The sequence below is a fragment of the Porites lutea genome, chromosome 3, assembly GCF_958299795.1.
Source record: "Porites lutea chromosome 3, jaPorLute2.1, whole genome shotgun sequence".
NCBI lineage: Eukaryota > Metazoa > Cnidaria > Anthozoa > Scleractinia > Poritidae > Porites > Porites lutea.
The window spans coordinates 23998526-24014520 of record NC_133203.1 but is presented as its reverse complement, the minus strand read 5'-3'; the positions used below and the strand labels follow the sequence as shown (position 1 = coordinate 24014520).

Below are 15995 nucleotides of genomic sequence, written 5' to 3'. Positions count from 1 at the left end.
GCGGAAGGCCAGTACTAATTGTCACGTTTTGGCAGAAATGATTAGCAAGTTTGAAATGCAAGCGACCTGCTCATGACAAAAAAGTTGAGGAGGAAGCTAAGGATTAGGCAGTTAGATAGTGCGTGGCCTTCTATGCGGGAGTACCGAGTTCGATTCCCGAGGTGTGACAACAAATCGTTCTTTCGACTTCTTTCCTTTCCGTGTAGCTTTTATAAGCTTTAAGTAATATATCAAACATGAGATGCAGTGTTTCATCACCAGATGAAACACCGAGAAGAGAGTTGAAAATACGACGCGCAGCGGAGTATTTTTGACGAACTTCGAGGTGGTGATGAAACACTGTGTCGAATGTTTGATATTTCTTCTCAAACAAAATCATTTTTGAAGGAGAAATTAAGGATGCAAATACTAAGCAGTGTTTCATCCGATTTCCAAACACTCATTAAACATTAATTTCCTTTGTATTTTCTTAATGAATTATTAATGAGTTTGAGAAATACCCTTCAAAACCTCATTAATAATTCATAAAGAAAAAAGAACAAAAGAAGTTAATGTTTTATGAGTGTCTTTATATCTGATAAAGACACAGCTAAACTTTACGTCCAATTTTTTTTTAGCAAAATAACCCCAAATCTAAATATTAGTGCAAGAGTGAGTTGATCTTATATCAGAGATTTTGAAGCCGTTCAAAAACTTCGCAGTCGTGTATTACCAGGTTTAAAAACTCTCGGCTTCGCCTCGACTTTTTTTAACCTGATAATACACTCCTGCTGCGAATTTTAAACAGTACGTAAAACAGAGCACTGATGGAGAGATGGGGGAGGGTAAAATAAGCAGACCGTCGACCTTAGGTTTGTTAGTCAGATTACTATTTCGAGCTACAGATGTAAAAGAAGGACTTTTTACCTTAACCTTTTTTTTAAAGATTCACCCAAGCCAGTCTCTCCACACTTCAACGGTTCCTAATCATTCCTGACAATATTTTCTACAGTTTTCTACATGCAAACTGATTACCATGACTTTTCTTTAACTTATTTTCACTCAGCTAAAGGTCAGTGGCACCCTGTTCGTGTGTTCACGCATCGCAAAGCTTCAGTCAAGAAGATTCTAATTGCTTCTGGAGCATAAGTTCCAGAGCAAGAACAAAGGATGACCATAGAAAGGTCCAGCATTCTGTTTGTGACTACTTATTAAACCTGGCAACTGAATTGCTGCCAGATTGTAGTGTATCCAGCAAGGAGTGCTAGCCATTGGCGGCGTTTTCAAGTATTACGCAAGTTAACTTAGTCTCGGAAGAGAACAGTAAACTCTATTCACGGGCAGAACGTTCATTATTGATCGACTAATTAATTTCAGCATAGTTAGTGGGGGACCAACAGAAGCGCAAAGGAAAAAAGGACTCCTTAATATGCTTTTTCTGGTGCGTTTAGGTTTTAAATCGTTAGTAGTTTGCGCAGTACTGGTTAATTACCACTTTCCAGGTTCCTTTGCGGGTGAAAAAATGAAAATAAAGGTTGTCGGAAAAAATGTGCACGCGACAATCCCGAAAGGTAATATGGGATATGATCACTGTTCCTGACACTGTAGCTGTCGAACCTACTTTTGTTGCTTAGTTTTAGCACTAGCAAACACACGTCCATGGCCTTTCGTGTCATTCTTTCAAACTTCTTTGAAGAACAGTGAATTCAAAACCACCCACAAAACCATTGAGATTGTCGGGTGCACTTTTTCCGACAACCTTCTTCGAAATAGCGGTATACACACTGCAGAATGCCAGTGCGACTTTTTGTTACCTCATACATTACTCGAATGAGCGCTGTCCTGGAACAAGCGCCGCATTTGAAGCGTGAAAATTTAATAAGCAGCGTGGTGAAAGAGCGGATAAACACCACCAACAAAAACATCTAAGAGAAACAGGGTGGCTGTTGGTTTGCTCAGGACAGGTGAGCGGATTACCCATATAAGGACAAGAGGGAACAGTGTCCTCTCTGATACGACCCATTCCATAGGCGACTCCGTTAGCTATGTTTAGTAACAAAATAGCTAGAAACTAAAGTTAAATATCTTTTAGAGCTTTAATGTAATTACCTGAAATTTTGTCACACTGCTAAAATCGTTGTTTTCTAATTATAAACCTTTCAGTTTTCCGATCTTAAGATCTTAGCGGGAAAATGGCGCCACAAAGCCGGTGCACTTTACGGCTACATAAACCCTGTTAATCTGTGTTGAAAAGCTTGCAGGCGAAAAAACTATTAAAAATATACAGTTTTAAAATCTTTCATAGGGATTATAAGCAAAAAGTACATTTTACCCTACTTTGGTTTTAATTGTATAAAGTATTTTTTTGATTAATTAGTCGAAACTGGCTAGTCAGACCAGTCTTTAAGAGACTGATTCCACTATCAATCAGAACGTCCCAGCCAGATCAGTCTATTCAAGTGTAAATAGTTCTAAAGGCAGTGACGGGTTTTTAGCCTACCTATTCAAAGAAAAGCCTATTTCTTTTGCCAAATCCAGACGGCCAGTAACGACTTTGGTACGCACCCTAACTAGGGCATCATAACTTACACGACTAAATGTTTTAGCTTACAATAAAATCATAAGTAAACGTTAATATGGCAACAACGGCTGTCTTTCCGGCTACTAAAAGGTTAAAAATATATATACACAGTTAAGTACGGGTCAAACAGTCTCAAGAGTACATGTCTCAACATTGTCACAACATTTCTTGATAGACGATGTAATGGCGGCATGAAATCACCTCTGTACGTTTCTGTAATATGTTGGCGGAGGGAAGAGGGTAGGGGTCCAGCCCTCCCGCCTCCCGTACATTGCATTCCCAGCTCCCACTCCCGTATTCTTGGCATTTTACCTTTAGCCTTTTTTCGATTGCGAAATAAGTGAGCAATGTTGTGTAATTCCCCTCCCCCCCAACCCCCATTAGCCCCTAATGTATCGAGATTGCCACCCTTTTAGAACTCCCGCCTTCCGTAACCATCCCGCCCCCTTTTTGGCCGGGCTCCCACCCCCTTTCCTCCCATTCGCTTCAAAAGTTCTCTTGTTCTCGAAATGTAAGTGATAAGCATGATTATTCCTTTGAGTATGTCGACCGTTTGGTGATCCAGCAGGGTCTCATTATCTCTCCACATTTTATCGACAAAGATTGACAGAATGCTGAAAAAAGGTCGCGACTCTCTGACCGACGGTTTAAGCCCCCGGGGGGAGTACTCCTTTATATAAGCCATATAGGTATGTTCGGCCCCAAAGGGTATGGTTTTAGCGCCGTTTCGGTAACGGGTATGGAGTTTGCACATTTTGCTCTGGAATTAGGTATGGTTTTGTCGAGGGAACTACGGGAGTGTAGTAACGTACTTGTCGTTTCAATTCCAGATGAATAAGAAAGAAAAAGTAAGATACGAATTCGAAATGGATTTTAAGAAATCTTTTTGTTGGCGTTCTAATCAAAGTAAGTAGAGGCCAGGTCTGAAAATGGGTGTCGAAAATGGCATTTTAGTCGGGTCAGGATTTGGAGAATCGGGCGGCTCACCCATACCAAGAGTTCCCAGGAGTACTCCCCGGCTTTTAAACTGTACGGGATGGATCATAAATATTTCTAAGACGCTGTTGCAGTAACTGTAAGAAAACATTCATCTCGTCGCTCTCTTGTGCTACTTCTTCGACAAGTTTTACACAATCATTCAGGGCACGTGGATAGATTCTTCCCTCAGGGTTTTTCTTGTGATAGAGGACTTTTGCCACTTCTCTCAAAGCCCAAACACTTGCATCTTGAACTTCTTTCCTAACTGAATTTACTTTTTGCTCACCACCCAAAACCTTGTTTTCCAGCAGCTCGACTCGTCTCTCGGCCACTTTTTTTCCATCTTCGGGTGCAACCAGCGCATACTTTTCGTGGCGTCGCAGTTCAGCTATTGAGATATGCTTAGCGATTTCAACACACTGCTTACACAGTTCCTCCATCCTAAAATCGTTGGCTAAAACCAGGAAGTCAATGGCTTGATGCGGGGTTTTCTCTCTCTGTAGCAGGTATCTTTCGCAGCGTTCTGTTAGCTGTTCCATCTGGTATTCCCTCGCCAAGACGAGTAGAAAATGGAAGTTCGCTTCGTTAATTGACTTAGAAGTTGGATATACAACTAGCAACATCTCCCTTATTTCAGAAGCTTTTTTGCCAGGAAGTGGTATTTCACTGGAGGACTTTTCTCTGAATTCTGAGCTGAACATTTTTTCAAACACGGGTGACCACATGGACAATGTGCCCTTATGAACATGGAATCTTTTTTCTTCGACAACAAGAACAACATCGCTAAGATGCCAGGGCTCAGAAAAATCTGGTTCTGATCCTCTTGTCTGCATGATCTTGTCCTGCAAATAGATGAAAACGGATAATTAACAATTATTGGACAAGGTTAAGCAAAATATCATGATTTGTCCACGGCGAGCAGATAACTTATTTGCCAAAGCCGGAAGCTAAGGCAAAATAAATATTTGATCTGCGAGACACTGACAAATCACTATATCTTGCGGTAACCGAGTTCACTAATTGTTCTATCATTCGATCACCAAGTTTGTTTTTTAATGAATATCTTCGGAAAGCGAAGCGATCTGCTATTTTTCACGCAAGAGCGATCGCAAGAAGGAGAAAAGCGGGGTTTCGTTTAGGCATGAGCAGAACATTATTTGCAGCCAAACATAGTTGGACAATATTGCGCATGAACAGACCATTATTTGTAGGCAGTTATTTGCAGGCACGTGGTGGGCTCTCGGCCAATGAAAAGGAAGAAAAGGTCTATCAAGGGTGGTTCCTCGTTTCGTTGATGCATAATTGCGTCCAGTACTTAACCCTTTCACTCCCAGAAAAAGCAAAAGACTAAATTAGACAAAATAAAAATAATATTTCAGTTTGTAAAATGTGGCAAAACAAATAGCACCTTGTGAAAGTACTGCTAAATGCTGCTTGAATGGACACATCACAGGATTTCGTCTACAGACTCAAAAGTCAGAACTACACACTAAATAAATAGTACAGTACCACAGGAAATGCTGCTGAAGGTGTCATTTGAATGGTCACACCATAAGATTTCATCCAGATAAAAAAATTAGAAACCCCATGTAAGACTATAATTATAATTATAATTATAATTATAATTATAATTATTATAATTATTATTATTATTATCATTATTGTTATTATTATTATTTCTTTTCACTGGCAGAGAGCTCACCACGTGACTTGCAAATGACTGTCTACAAATAATGGTCTGCTCATGTACCATGTCATGCATTGTGTTTGGCTGTAAATAATATTCTGCTCATGCGTAACTGAAACCATATTTTTCTCCTTCATGCGATCACTTTTGTGTAAAAATAGCAAAATGGCAGATATTCGTTAACAAACAAACTCGGTGACCGAATTATAAAACAATTATTAGAATTAAGGTTGAGCAAAATATTGTGATTTGTCAGTGTCTCGCAGATCAATTATTGATCTGCTCGAAACTGGCAAATCACAATATTTTGCTCAACCTTGTCCGATAATTGTTAATTATTATTACTATTATTATTATTATCATTGTTATTGCAGTCAACTCCCTTTATTGCAGACACTGCAGGGACCTTGAATTTATGTCCTCATTAGCTAGAGTCCATTACAGAAGGGTGTCCGCAAAAGTGAGAGTTGACTATAATAATTATTATATTGCTTTCACCATAATTTAAAGAACAGAAACCCAACTAATTGATACTCATAAATTCCAAAAAGAGAAAACAGCAGTTATATGTTATTGACAAGATAACAACAATAAATAGTAAATACAGTTTGTAGCAAAGAGCAAATTATTTTCATCCCTAGGCCTCAGAGACACAGGTCTCAGCATGCAAAAAAAGGTGTGTCTGACAGCCCAGGGATAGTGGATTTTGTGATTGGGCTAGTGAATTCTCCTCTTAACTTGTCCGACAGGCAAATGAAGTTTTCTGTGGGAATTCAAATCACAGAAGACAGTACTGTAAGACAAATTGTTTAAATTCATAATACCGGTAAACTCATCTGGATCCAAGGTTATGCTCTAAGAAAATCCAAGGTAATCAGCATATGATTTCTATGAAAAAACTAAGATTTTCTGGTCGCCAGGGAGCAAAAGTTAGGCGGCAGGGGCCACCAGGCTCTGCCAGAGAACACCCTTAGGGATTGAAATCTGTTTTTCAAGCTGATCTTAAAAAGTGAAATTATTACATTTATTAATATTGCAATAAATATATTATTAGAGCCAGTTATTAATTAACTAATAAACGGGTGCTAATACAGCTGCCTCTTATCGCTCACCATTGCTGGGACATTTTGTGAGCGACATCTCCATTCCATACTGATGATCATGCAATGTAAATCAATGTTTAGAAATTTTTTATTACATCTAACAGTCACGTGATTTCTGAGGTAAATTTGTTTGGGTTTTTGCTTCTTGTGAATTATTGTAAAAGTTTTGAGTTTTCCAGCAAATTTGATGACAGCAAAAGTAAAACATCCTTTATAGTAAAGCAAATAAAGTCCCAGGAAATGAGTGTTTTTCGGTAAAAAATTATTAAGCACCTTTTGATCTTTGTGACCCTATGTCTTTTGTCTGTAACTTCTAAACATTTTGTCAACAAATCAGAGCTGCTGACCAGATTCCGGAGAGATTTATGCCATCAGTGTGGCATTTTTGAGGACAAAATGCAGAAATCTGTCTTGTAAAATGTCCAAGTGGCAGTGAAGCCACTGTTCACAGTTGGCACATCATTTTGTACACAAAGGCCACAGGAAAAACACAGGAAAAACGTTTCTATTGCTCTTATAAAATAACTTTCCTGAGAAAAAATTAAACCCCGTGGTTTATGGCACTGACTAAAAGAAAATTCTTACCAGTCATGAAGTGCTGTACCTATAATTATTTCGTGTTTGGCAAAGAAAAGACACTTTCTAAAGTATGGATTTTTCTAGCTTAAAATGTCAGCTTAAGTTTGCAAAGATTTTCCGAGTTTCATTTAGGAACTTATTGAGTTTTCAACTCAAAACCTTTTTCAAACTTGTGCTTGCCACGTGATTAGCGTGTGCTCAGCAAAACATCTTGATGTCACAGCCACATTTACATACTCTCAAGCAAACATGCCTCTCAGCCAATCAGAGCATGCGTACTATCTTAGTTATCTAGTAAGTGATATCATTATAATAAGGGGAAATGAAGTAGTCCTGGACCAATCACAGCATGCAACTTAATAATTATAATCAATTATTATTATTGAGTAATGTACTATTTAAACAATAATATTATTTTAATAGTAGTTATAAGTCCACTCTAGTTAACTGTTATGAGCTATCTTACATAAATCAATGTACTGCACTTGTGGGAATTCAAAACACAATACTGCAGGTCAGGAATGAGTTAATCATGATTTTTTCATGTATTTACTAGATGCTTGAGATAACAAATGACAGAACAAAAAAAATTTTTCTTTGTTGGTTACTGCCAAATTCATTGTATTGAGCGACACGTTTTGCAAACTTCTAAGGGATTTTGTTTTTTTTTTTGTTTCTTGGAAGTTTGCAAAACGCACAGCGCGATACAGTGAATTTGGCAGTAATAGAGAGTTTTAGATCCGAGTTTACTGCAAACCTCTAACTGCGATTTGCGGCCGCCATTTTAAATCAGCAGCCATGAATGGCACTTGTTTTCAAGATCCAATGGGATTTATAAAATTTAGCATTTCGCCCGAATTTGTGCCTCTGTTAATGCATATAGACTTGCTCCACAAGATTTTTGTATCATTACATGGGATGAAACAAGAATTATAGGCTAAAAGCTTTCAGGTAAATGACATATGTAAAAACCTACCACCCCAAGTTGAAAACACACGTCGTAAACCTCAAACGTGACACAAAAGACTTGTCACGTGACCTCCAGGGGTTAGAGGTTTGCGGTAAACTCAGATCTAAAACTCTCTAATAATTATTAACAACTTCCAGCTCAACCTCTATTCAGGGAAGACAACTGTTGAGGCCCTCAAAAGGATAGAAGCAACAGGTGACATAGGACACTGAAAACTAGTGACAATCTTCTCAGAAAGCATCAATAATCAACTGAAAAGGAGGAGGAAAGAATTGTGGCAGCAACAATCCTTTTTTTAAGTACTGAAAGTAGCATCTGCTCACTTTTGTATTTTGGTTGTTCCGGTGACGAAACAACACACTCACTTCTGTTATTTCCAAACATGAGTAAACCAACTGATACAATGCAACCTTCACACATTTTGTTTCAAAATCGCTAAAACCGATCACTTTATTTAACAACAACGATCAAAAGCGACAATCACAAGAAGTCAACCGATTAATTTTTATCTTTTTTTTATATGACTCGATAAATTATCATCGATTTTGATTGATTGCAATCGATTTCAGCTTCTATCGAGAACCAAAAAAATGTCTACATCGACATATAGCTGTCACTATTTCAGACTAGCCTAGTAACAACGTACAACAAACCAATACTGTTTGAACAAATAGCTACGTCCTTGTGTTAGGGACAATAGTTTATCGAAATACTCCAGTGAATAAAATGTGTATAAAAGAGTGCCAATGATCAAACCCTGATCGATCCTCCGACTCGGGGCCGGGCTGACTTTAAATAAGAAAGGGTAAACAAGCGAAATAAGAAGGGACCAATGAATGTGAATGAACTACAGTTCTATCCATTTGTAAACACTTACCCTTCAATACAGCAGACCTTTAGTTCGATAGAAAACTGGAAAAATACCGGAAGTTAGTCAAAGCTGCTACAGGAGTTGTCGCGTCGTTGTTGAGTGAAGTTGTGTTTACTGAGCCTTCATTACTGTTAACCGGTCAGTTTTTGCCAGCGTTAAGGGAAGGTACTTCATATATGATATTTTATTATGTATGTGCCTACATCACACCCTCATTTTTCTTTTCAAAGTCCGTCGAGCGCGCGTGATAAAATATAAACCGCAGGGGATTTATTGACCGATGTCTCCGAAAAGAACGAAAAGAAAAATAAAACAAGGTCTGTGTACAGGCTAGCCTACATGATTTATTCCCTTTCAGATTCCTGATTCCCTTTGTAATACAATTCTTATAAATGGCCAAAAACACGTCGACAAAGAAGCGGCGAGCGACACACTCTCCACATGGTTGAGTTTCGGATTTGGATTTCCGTAATATACCAGGAATAATTCCGATAGCTCTGAAAAGCCACAGAGATGCGTTCCGTATGATAGTGGGCATTGTAACAATCTCTCCTTTACCGAGTTTTTACCATGTACCCATCGACAGGTTACCGTTCGCCCTTCAATCTCCCAACATTCAGTATTTACGTGTCTTGATAATTGGTCATTGGTCATTGAATTTAGAAAAAAAGTCACTACTCAAGGGGGAAGGGTAGAGGGGCCAGTTGACATTTAATTTAAAGTATAACAAAAACAAAAACAAATTAAGCTAAGTTAGAAAAAACTAGCACATATCATTTTGGTCCTTTTCGTTTCGACTCGCTCAGAAGCAGGTTTTCTTATCACTTAGCTTTTTACAGTACGCTCGTCATTCACGGTTCGAACCTTCCGTGGTATAGGAGGTGTTTTTATGCATTTTTTTCTGTCAAGTCATACTTAGCGACTCATATCATCCGTTTTCGTAAAACACTATCCGTCTGAAAACTGTTATCAGGTAGATAATGATCTGCAAACGAAAAATACTCCATTTATGCTATTATTAGAGAACGATCATGATCTGTCCCATTGGGTCTCACCAAGAGAGCTGGAACAAAACTCTGAGTCCTGTGCGAGTAATATCCAGCGTCACGTTTTGTCATCACATCCATCGACACCTCACCACATCAATATCGTCCATAATAAACTCAGAAAAATCTAAGTCGATGGATATTAAACACGCAAAGATCAAGAAGGATGCCTGCCGGTTTCAAGTCATTTTAGTGATCCGGGTATATTGTATGAAAAAACCTCTTCAGTAGCTAATTTCTTTTATCTTTTTTTTAATGGTCTAGCTGTTTTGTTTTACGTTGGAATAAATTTGTAGAAACAGTAGATCATCAACAGCATTAGTTTTTCATTTTGTTTAAAGGAATTGTAATTGTCTCCTTGGAACGCAGGTGGTGGGAAAAAAATGTAAACAGTTATCCCATAAAGCCCCCTAAAAAATAAAGTAACGTCCAACTGCTCTTGATAAAACAAATATAAAATTAACATCTTTTATGATTATGATGAAAGCGTTATATATGACTTCGTTTTTCGCTGGTATATTACTAGATCGAGCCATACCTTTATTTCGTTGTCGTTTCCATGGTTACAGGTACCTGTCTTCCCCAGTAAAGTGCGGTCTATATACTAATGCATCGACGTCAATCAAACCGAAAACCATAGCAAATATACAAAGCAAACTGCTAAAACGACCTGTCGATACCCCTACCTATGCAGATCTCGGGGCATAAAAGACGAAACCCCTGTCTAAAGTTGGAGGTTGATTTTACTTAATCTTCGAATCTTCAAATGATTAAAGCGAAGGGATAATGCCGTCTTCAACAAGACTCAATGCTTCATAATTTTTCTACTATAGCTGATGCTCAAGTTTTCCGGTAGGATTTTATGTTGCGTGTTCCTATTATTTAGCGTTCTATTGTGCCGTTTGTATAAATTTAGCTAGTGTATTGGAAGCAGGAAAACTGAGTGATCTGAGCCAATAGAACTGTAAACCATGCGGTCAGTAACGTAAATACGCGTATTTTTTAGCTGGTACCGAAATAATTTGAAGATTCAATCGTGAGAAAACACGCATTTTAATTTTTACCCAACTGAACCTAACGTAGAAAATAGAGCGTTCGCCAGACAGACAGGAGATTTATTAATTATCGCAGGCGGGTCTACTTTATAAAAATGAAAAATAAAAAGGCTTGAATTCAATCACAGTTAAATGCGAAATTGACCATTTAAATAGGAAAGATTCTTTTCTGGTTTCAGAATAACTTTAATATTTTGCATTTGCATTTCGAGATAAGGAAATCACTTCGCTTCCTAATTGTTTCGTCTTCCTTTTCAACTGCCGAGATGAATTACATTTGGCTTCCTCTTATGAACGATCTTGCTATTCGCACATTAAACTTCTTTCTAGGCTGGAAATTCAACATTAATTTGCTATCCGTCTATTTTTGCGAAGTAGTTCTAGTGATAATAGCCTACCAGCCATGCATTTTAATTTAAATTCGTGGTTTATCTTCTCAAAAACACCCACGACACGAAAATTAAGGCTAGTTTTTCTTGCTTTATTTTTTAATGATGGCTTGAAACAAAACGGCGAAAATTCTTATTATGCAAATTCTGTTCCTTAGCTCGTATCTATCATCACACTTGATTTTATTTACTCTGAGTTTCAACGATCTTTCTCGATGCTTCTTAAATTCAACTGAAAGTCAGAATCTGAAAGGCTTCAGTCCTCAAAACGTTTTGACAAGCGAAATATGTGCATGTCAAACTGCTGACTCAAACTCGAATAGAATAAACGGCGCTGAGTTATTTGCCAGCCATTCACCTTGCATGAATAAAAATAATACGAAATTTACGTCAAATAGAACGGAATTTCATCCTTACGAAATTGATTTTGTTTTTTTAATGTTACAAAATATGTATTAATAGTGATGACCTCATTTATTATGGCATCGAAACAAGAGAATTTTATAGTTATGCATGACCCGTTTACGAAGCAAACTGCAACAACGACGACTATTAGAAAACGATTTTCCCTCTGTATTTTCTGAGTGATGTTTAGCCACAAACCGCTTACGGTGCTTTGATATTTATTCGCATAAATTTCGTGCAAAGCAGATTTTGATTAAAACTTTTTCAAAAACTCGTAACAACACGTTTTTCTGTGGCTGAGCATTTTGATAATTTCCTTCTACATTGAACAAAATTCAAGAGACTATTTATCGACTTGGGTCTGTTTACGTTGCGGCGGGCGAAGCAGACAGACGAGAAGACATCCTTTACCGTTTCAATAACTTTTGAGACAGGTGGGAAAAGAAATAATCTATATTGCAGTCACTTAGAACTTGAGGCTTCGCACTAGTTTATGGTAACTAAATTGGACTGCCTGAGTCATTACATAAGTTATTGAGATGACTTCCATTGAACCCGTTTACATGTACTTCTCACAAGAAGTTCGCAAAACCATTCATGAACTACAATGGCATCTGATACAGAGGCCATGAGGTATTTGAATCCTACATAAATTAGCTTGGGCAAGTATTGTTCATCCAAGCAAGGGGTACAGACTTAACGGTTCGAAAGCAATTCACCTTGGTTAATATGTATAATTGTTAGTTCCGTAAAACAAATAACTTTAATTTTAAACCATCAGGCATTAGAGTAGTAATGAGGTAAAACTTTTCTGGCAAATTCTTAAGCCGAGTACCATTGATTGTGCTGTTTATAATTGTCTTTCAGATAAAGCTCATTCAAGTTTAAAATCCTTAAAGATATAATTGGACAGCGAGTTCTCTTTGTGTCAGAACGTTGTCGAGCGAACGCTTTCAACTTCCAGTGAAACCGAAAGACAGTCAAATTATTGATGTTCATGAATCGCTGTCTAAACGAAACTACCTGTCAACTGCGAAAAAAATACAGATAAGAGTTAATCATCAAACTTTATCGGCACCTCCTGGAATATCTAAAGCTGGACACAGATTGTTACACAGTTTGTGCATCTCCGGCATGGTACGGAAAAAGACAATTTCCGTATATTACATTACGCAGTCCTGCTTAAAAGGACTTGGTGAATTATTTGCGGCAAATAAGTATTCCTTACTTTCATCATCTGGTTTAAGAATTTCTTTGACGTTTCTTGAGGTCTTCTTGTGGATAATAAAGAATTTTTCCTATTTGATGAGTTTTTGGATTATGTCTTTATTGGCTTCTTCAAGATGGACGGTGTGTTCAAAAGGGAGGCGAAACTACAGCAAGTGTCATTCAATTTACAGTAAACATTTTCTCTCCCTTTTCTCAACTTTTGAAAATGCTTGGACAACTCTATTTGTTTTATTGACTTTATTCGATTCAGGGAACTCTTCGTCAGTTATTTCAACTGGGACGATAATTAACACTCCATTGATTTCCCAGTCAGGTTCTTTGATACCTTCTTCATTATCAACTGACACAAATTCGCACATTATCGGTAATTTCAGCGTAATAACACAAAACATTTTCCCTCAGGAGTCGAACAACACAATAGGTTTACGTTCCGTTGCCTCTGTAGGAAGCACAGAGTTTTCTACAACTGAAGAACGCCCAACGATGACATCATCCGAAAGCGTTTGGGAATCCACGACAATGGAAACCATCTCTTTAAAAACTTTTAATAGTTCACCCTCGAAAACACTGATTAGTCATGATCAGACAATTAATGTGCCATCTCATTCAAGTCCAACGCGTCTATTAGCTACAGAAGTTGAAACGCGTTCAAAGGATTCAATATCAATGGCACCAATTACATCTAAGATACCTACAACAGAGAGATCTCCGTTGTCAGAAACATCAGACGTTTCGGTCTCCAAGATTGGTTCAACATTTATGACAAGTCACACGAAAGCAAGCAGTGTTACAACATCGACCAGCAATCCTCCACCTGGCCTATTGCCCATTACTGGATTAAGAAACTCTGTTGCTAGTCTCTGGACGGCATCAACAAAAACACTTTTATCCACCGATTATCAGAGCAATAGCACGACAGTAAGCTCTTCGGTAAGATCAACAGTATCGAGGTTAAAGGAATTGTCTCCTTCGTTAAAATATTCGTCACCATATTCACCTACACACTTGGAATCAGCATCAACATCAGGTGTATCACCGATTTTGGAGTCCTTACTACCCTCCTTTCAAACTCCAGTTACCAGCATCCCAACAGAAGTCCCGGTTGTGTCTAGTTCAGAATCGTTAGTTTCATCATCGTTGTATTCAATTTTAATATCAAAATCAACGCACGAATTAACGTTAACACCATCTGTAGAACTACTTACATTGCCATCACAATCAACATTTTTACCTCCTTCATCACTTCCGCCGCAATCACCATCGTCGTCTGCACCGACGTTATCACAATCTTCATCACTGCCAACAACAACCTCACCATCTTCGTCTTCAGTGAGGTCCAACATATCACCATCGTCATCAACAAGTCGGACGCATTTCAACGCATCATCTCTGTCACCGTGGGCAGCAACGCAACAGGCAGTGTCATCAGTGTCATTCTTGACGCTTCCAATGTCAACAACAACGTCTACGCAGGAATCCTCCTCAACACCATCAGTGGATTTACTTACATCTCAATCAACCTTGTCGCCTTCCTCACTTCCACCCCAGTCACCATCGCTCACACCATCATCGTCAAGACCGAAATTATCACAATCCCCATCACTGCCAACAACGATATCAACATTAACTTCAACACCACTATCTTATTCACTTATACCAACATCACCACTAAAAACATCACGATCATCCTCAGCTTCGTTGTCATCTCCATCACTATCTTTATTACTATCGCCTCTGCCATCGTCAACAGTATTGCCACCAGTATCATCACCATCGTTGTTACACTTACCGTTATCATCATCATCACCATTGTCATCATCGTTGGTAGTTTCATTGTCGAGGATGTCATCGCCAGCAGTGTCACCAACAACATTGCCATCTATATCATCTCCATCGTCATTACACTCACAATCAGTGCCACAATCAGCGTCATCGTCATCACCATCATCATCATCATCAATGTTGATATTTTTGTCATCATCGCCATCTTCAGAGTTATCTTTACTGTTAGCTTCATTATCATCATCAGCAGCAGCAGCTCTAACATCAGCGTCTTCGACTTCATCAATGAAAAGAGCATCGTCACCATGGCCATTACATTCAGCATCAAATCCATCATCATCGCTGACACCATCTCCAGGGCCATTATCGCCACCAAACGTAGCACCGCCAACAACGCTAGAGTCATCTTCTTCATCACTACAACCATCATTGCCACTGCAATCACAACCATCACCATCATCATCACTTTTCTCATTGCCAGCACCGTCCATTCCTTTCCTGACTCCATCATCCCCTCTGAAAACGGCCCAACCTTCTTTTCCATCGGTATCGTTGCCTGAAACTACCATGACGTCCATAAATTTGTCACTAACGCAAATTTCAGCATCGTTTATTTCGTGGAGCAACTATTTGCAGCAACAATCATCTTTGGTTAATAATTCAACAACTTATAATGTAACGTCCCAGAAAACAAGCAACGTTATTGCCGCTGTCGCTTCTAGCGGAATCTTTGGAGAAACGCCAACGAGTTTTATGTCGTCATCGATAGCACTTGTCACATCAACGACAAGTCCACCTGACGAACCACGGATACTCAATCTAACATTTTCGCTAATTAACGAAACCTTTCACGGGGATTTGAATAACGCAAGTTCCGCGAAGTTTGTGAACTTGTCCGCAAGAGTGAACTTCACGGTACTATTTTTTATTGTAACTTTTTACTTTGCTTTAGCTAGCATGCGTGACAGGTGTTTAAAGAACCTTGGAAATGGGAATTTGGAAGCGCGAATTCCCCCTTTCCCATCTTCTTTTAACGACTTCCACGCAGGCTAACTTTGTCATGATAGGTGCTTTCAACAATTGTCCGGGTCCGGTTCCTCAAAAGATGGTTAAGTTTAACCCAGGGTCTAGTCAAGATTTAAGGGATTGAGGTTTTTTTTTTGTCTGAGAACACGCAACTGGAGCTTGTGCAGCATTATCGAGCCTTTTCCCCAAGATCCAGATATCAAAACACAAAATGATTTTATGCTCTTAAAAAGCTATAGGAAGAAAACTAAATTGTAGATTGAAACTATTAATCCTGGGTTAGAGCCATTCGGCCTTTCATCAATCGGCCCCAG

General features: G+C 38.6%; 1 protein-coding gene and 1 pseudogene across 1 annotated transcript; one reads left to right on the top strand and one right to left on the bottom strand.

The window, feature by feature from the left end:
- Positions 1-3275: 3275 nt before the first annotated feature.
- Positions 3276-8869, bottom strand: LOC140929523 (BTB and MATH domain-containing protein 36-like). The gene is made up of 2 exons (XM_073379286.1): positions 8755-8869; positions 3276-4380 (listed from the first exon to the last, which is right to left on the bottom strand). The coding sequence occupies exon 2, from the start codon at positions 4369-4371 to the stop codon at positions 3583-3585; it is 789 nt and encodes a 262-aa protein (XP_073235387.1). The 5' UTR covers positions 4372-4380; positions 8755-8869; the 3' UTR covers positions 3276-3582.
- A 1590-nt stretch (positions 8870-10459) lies between these two features.
- LOC140930741 (uncharacterized) overlaps positions 10460-15995 on the top strand; it is a 17390-nt pseudogene continuing 11854 nt past the window's right edge.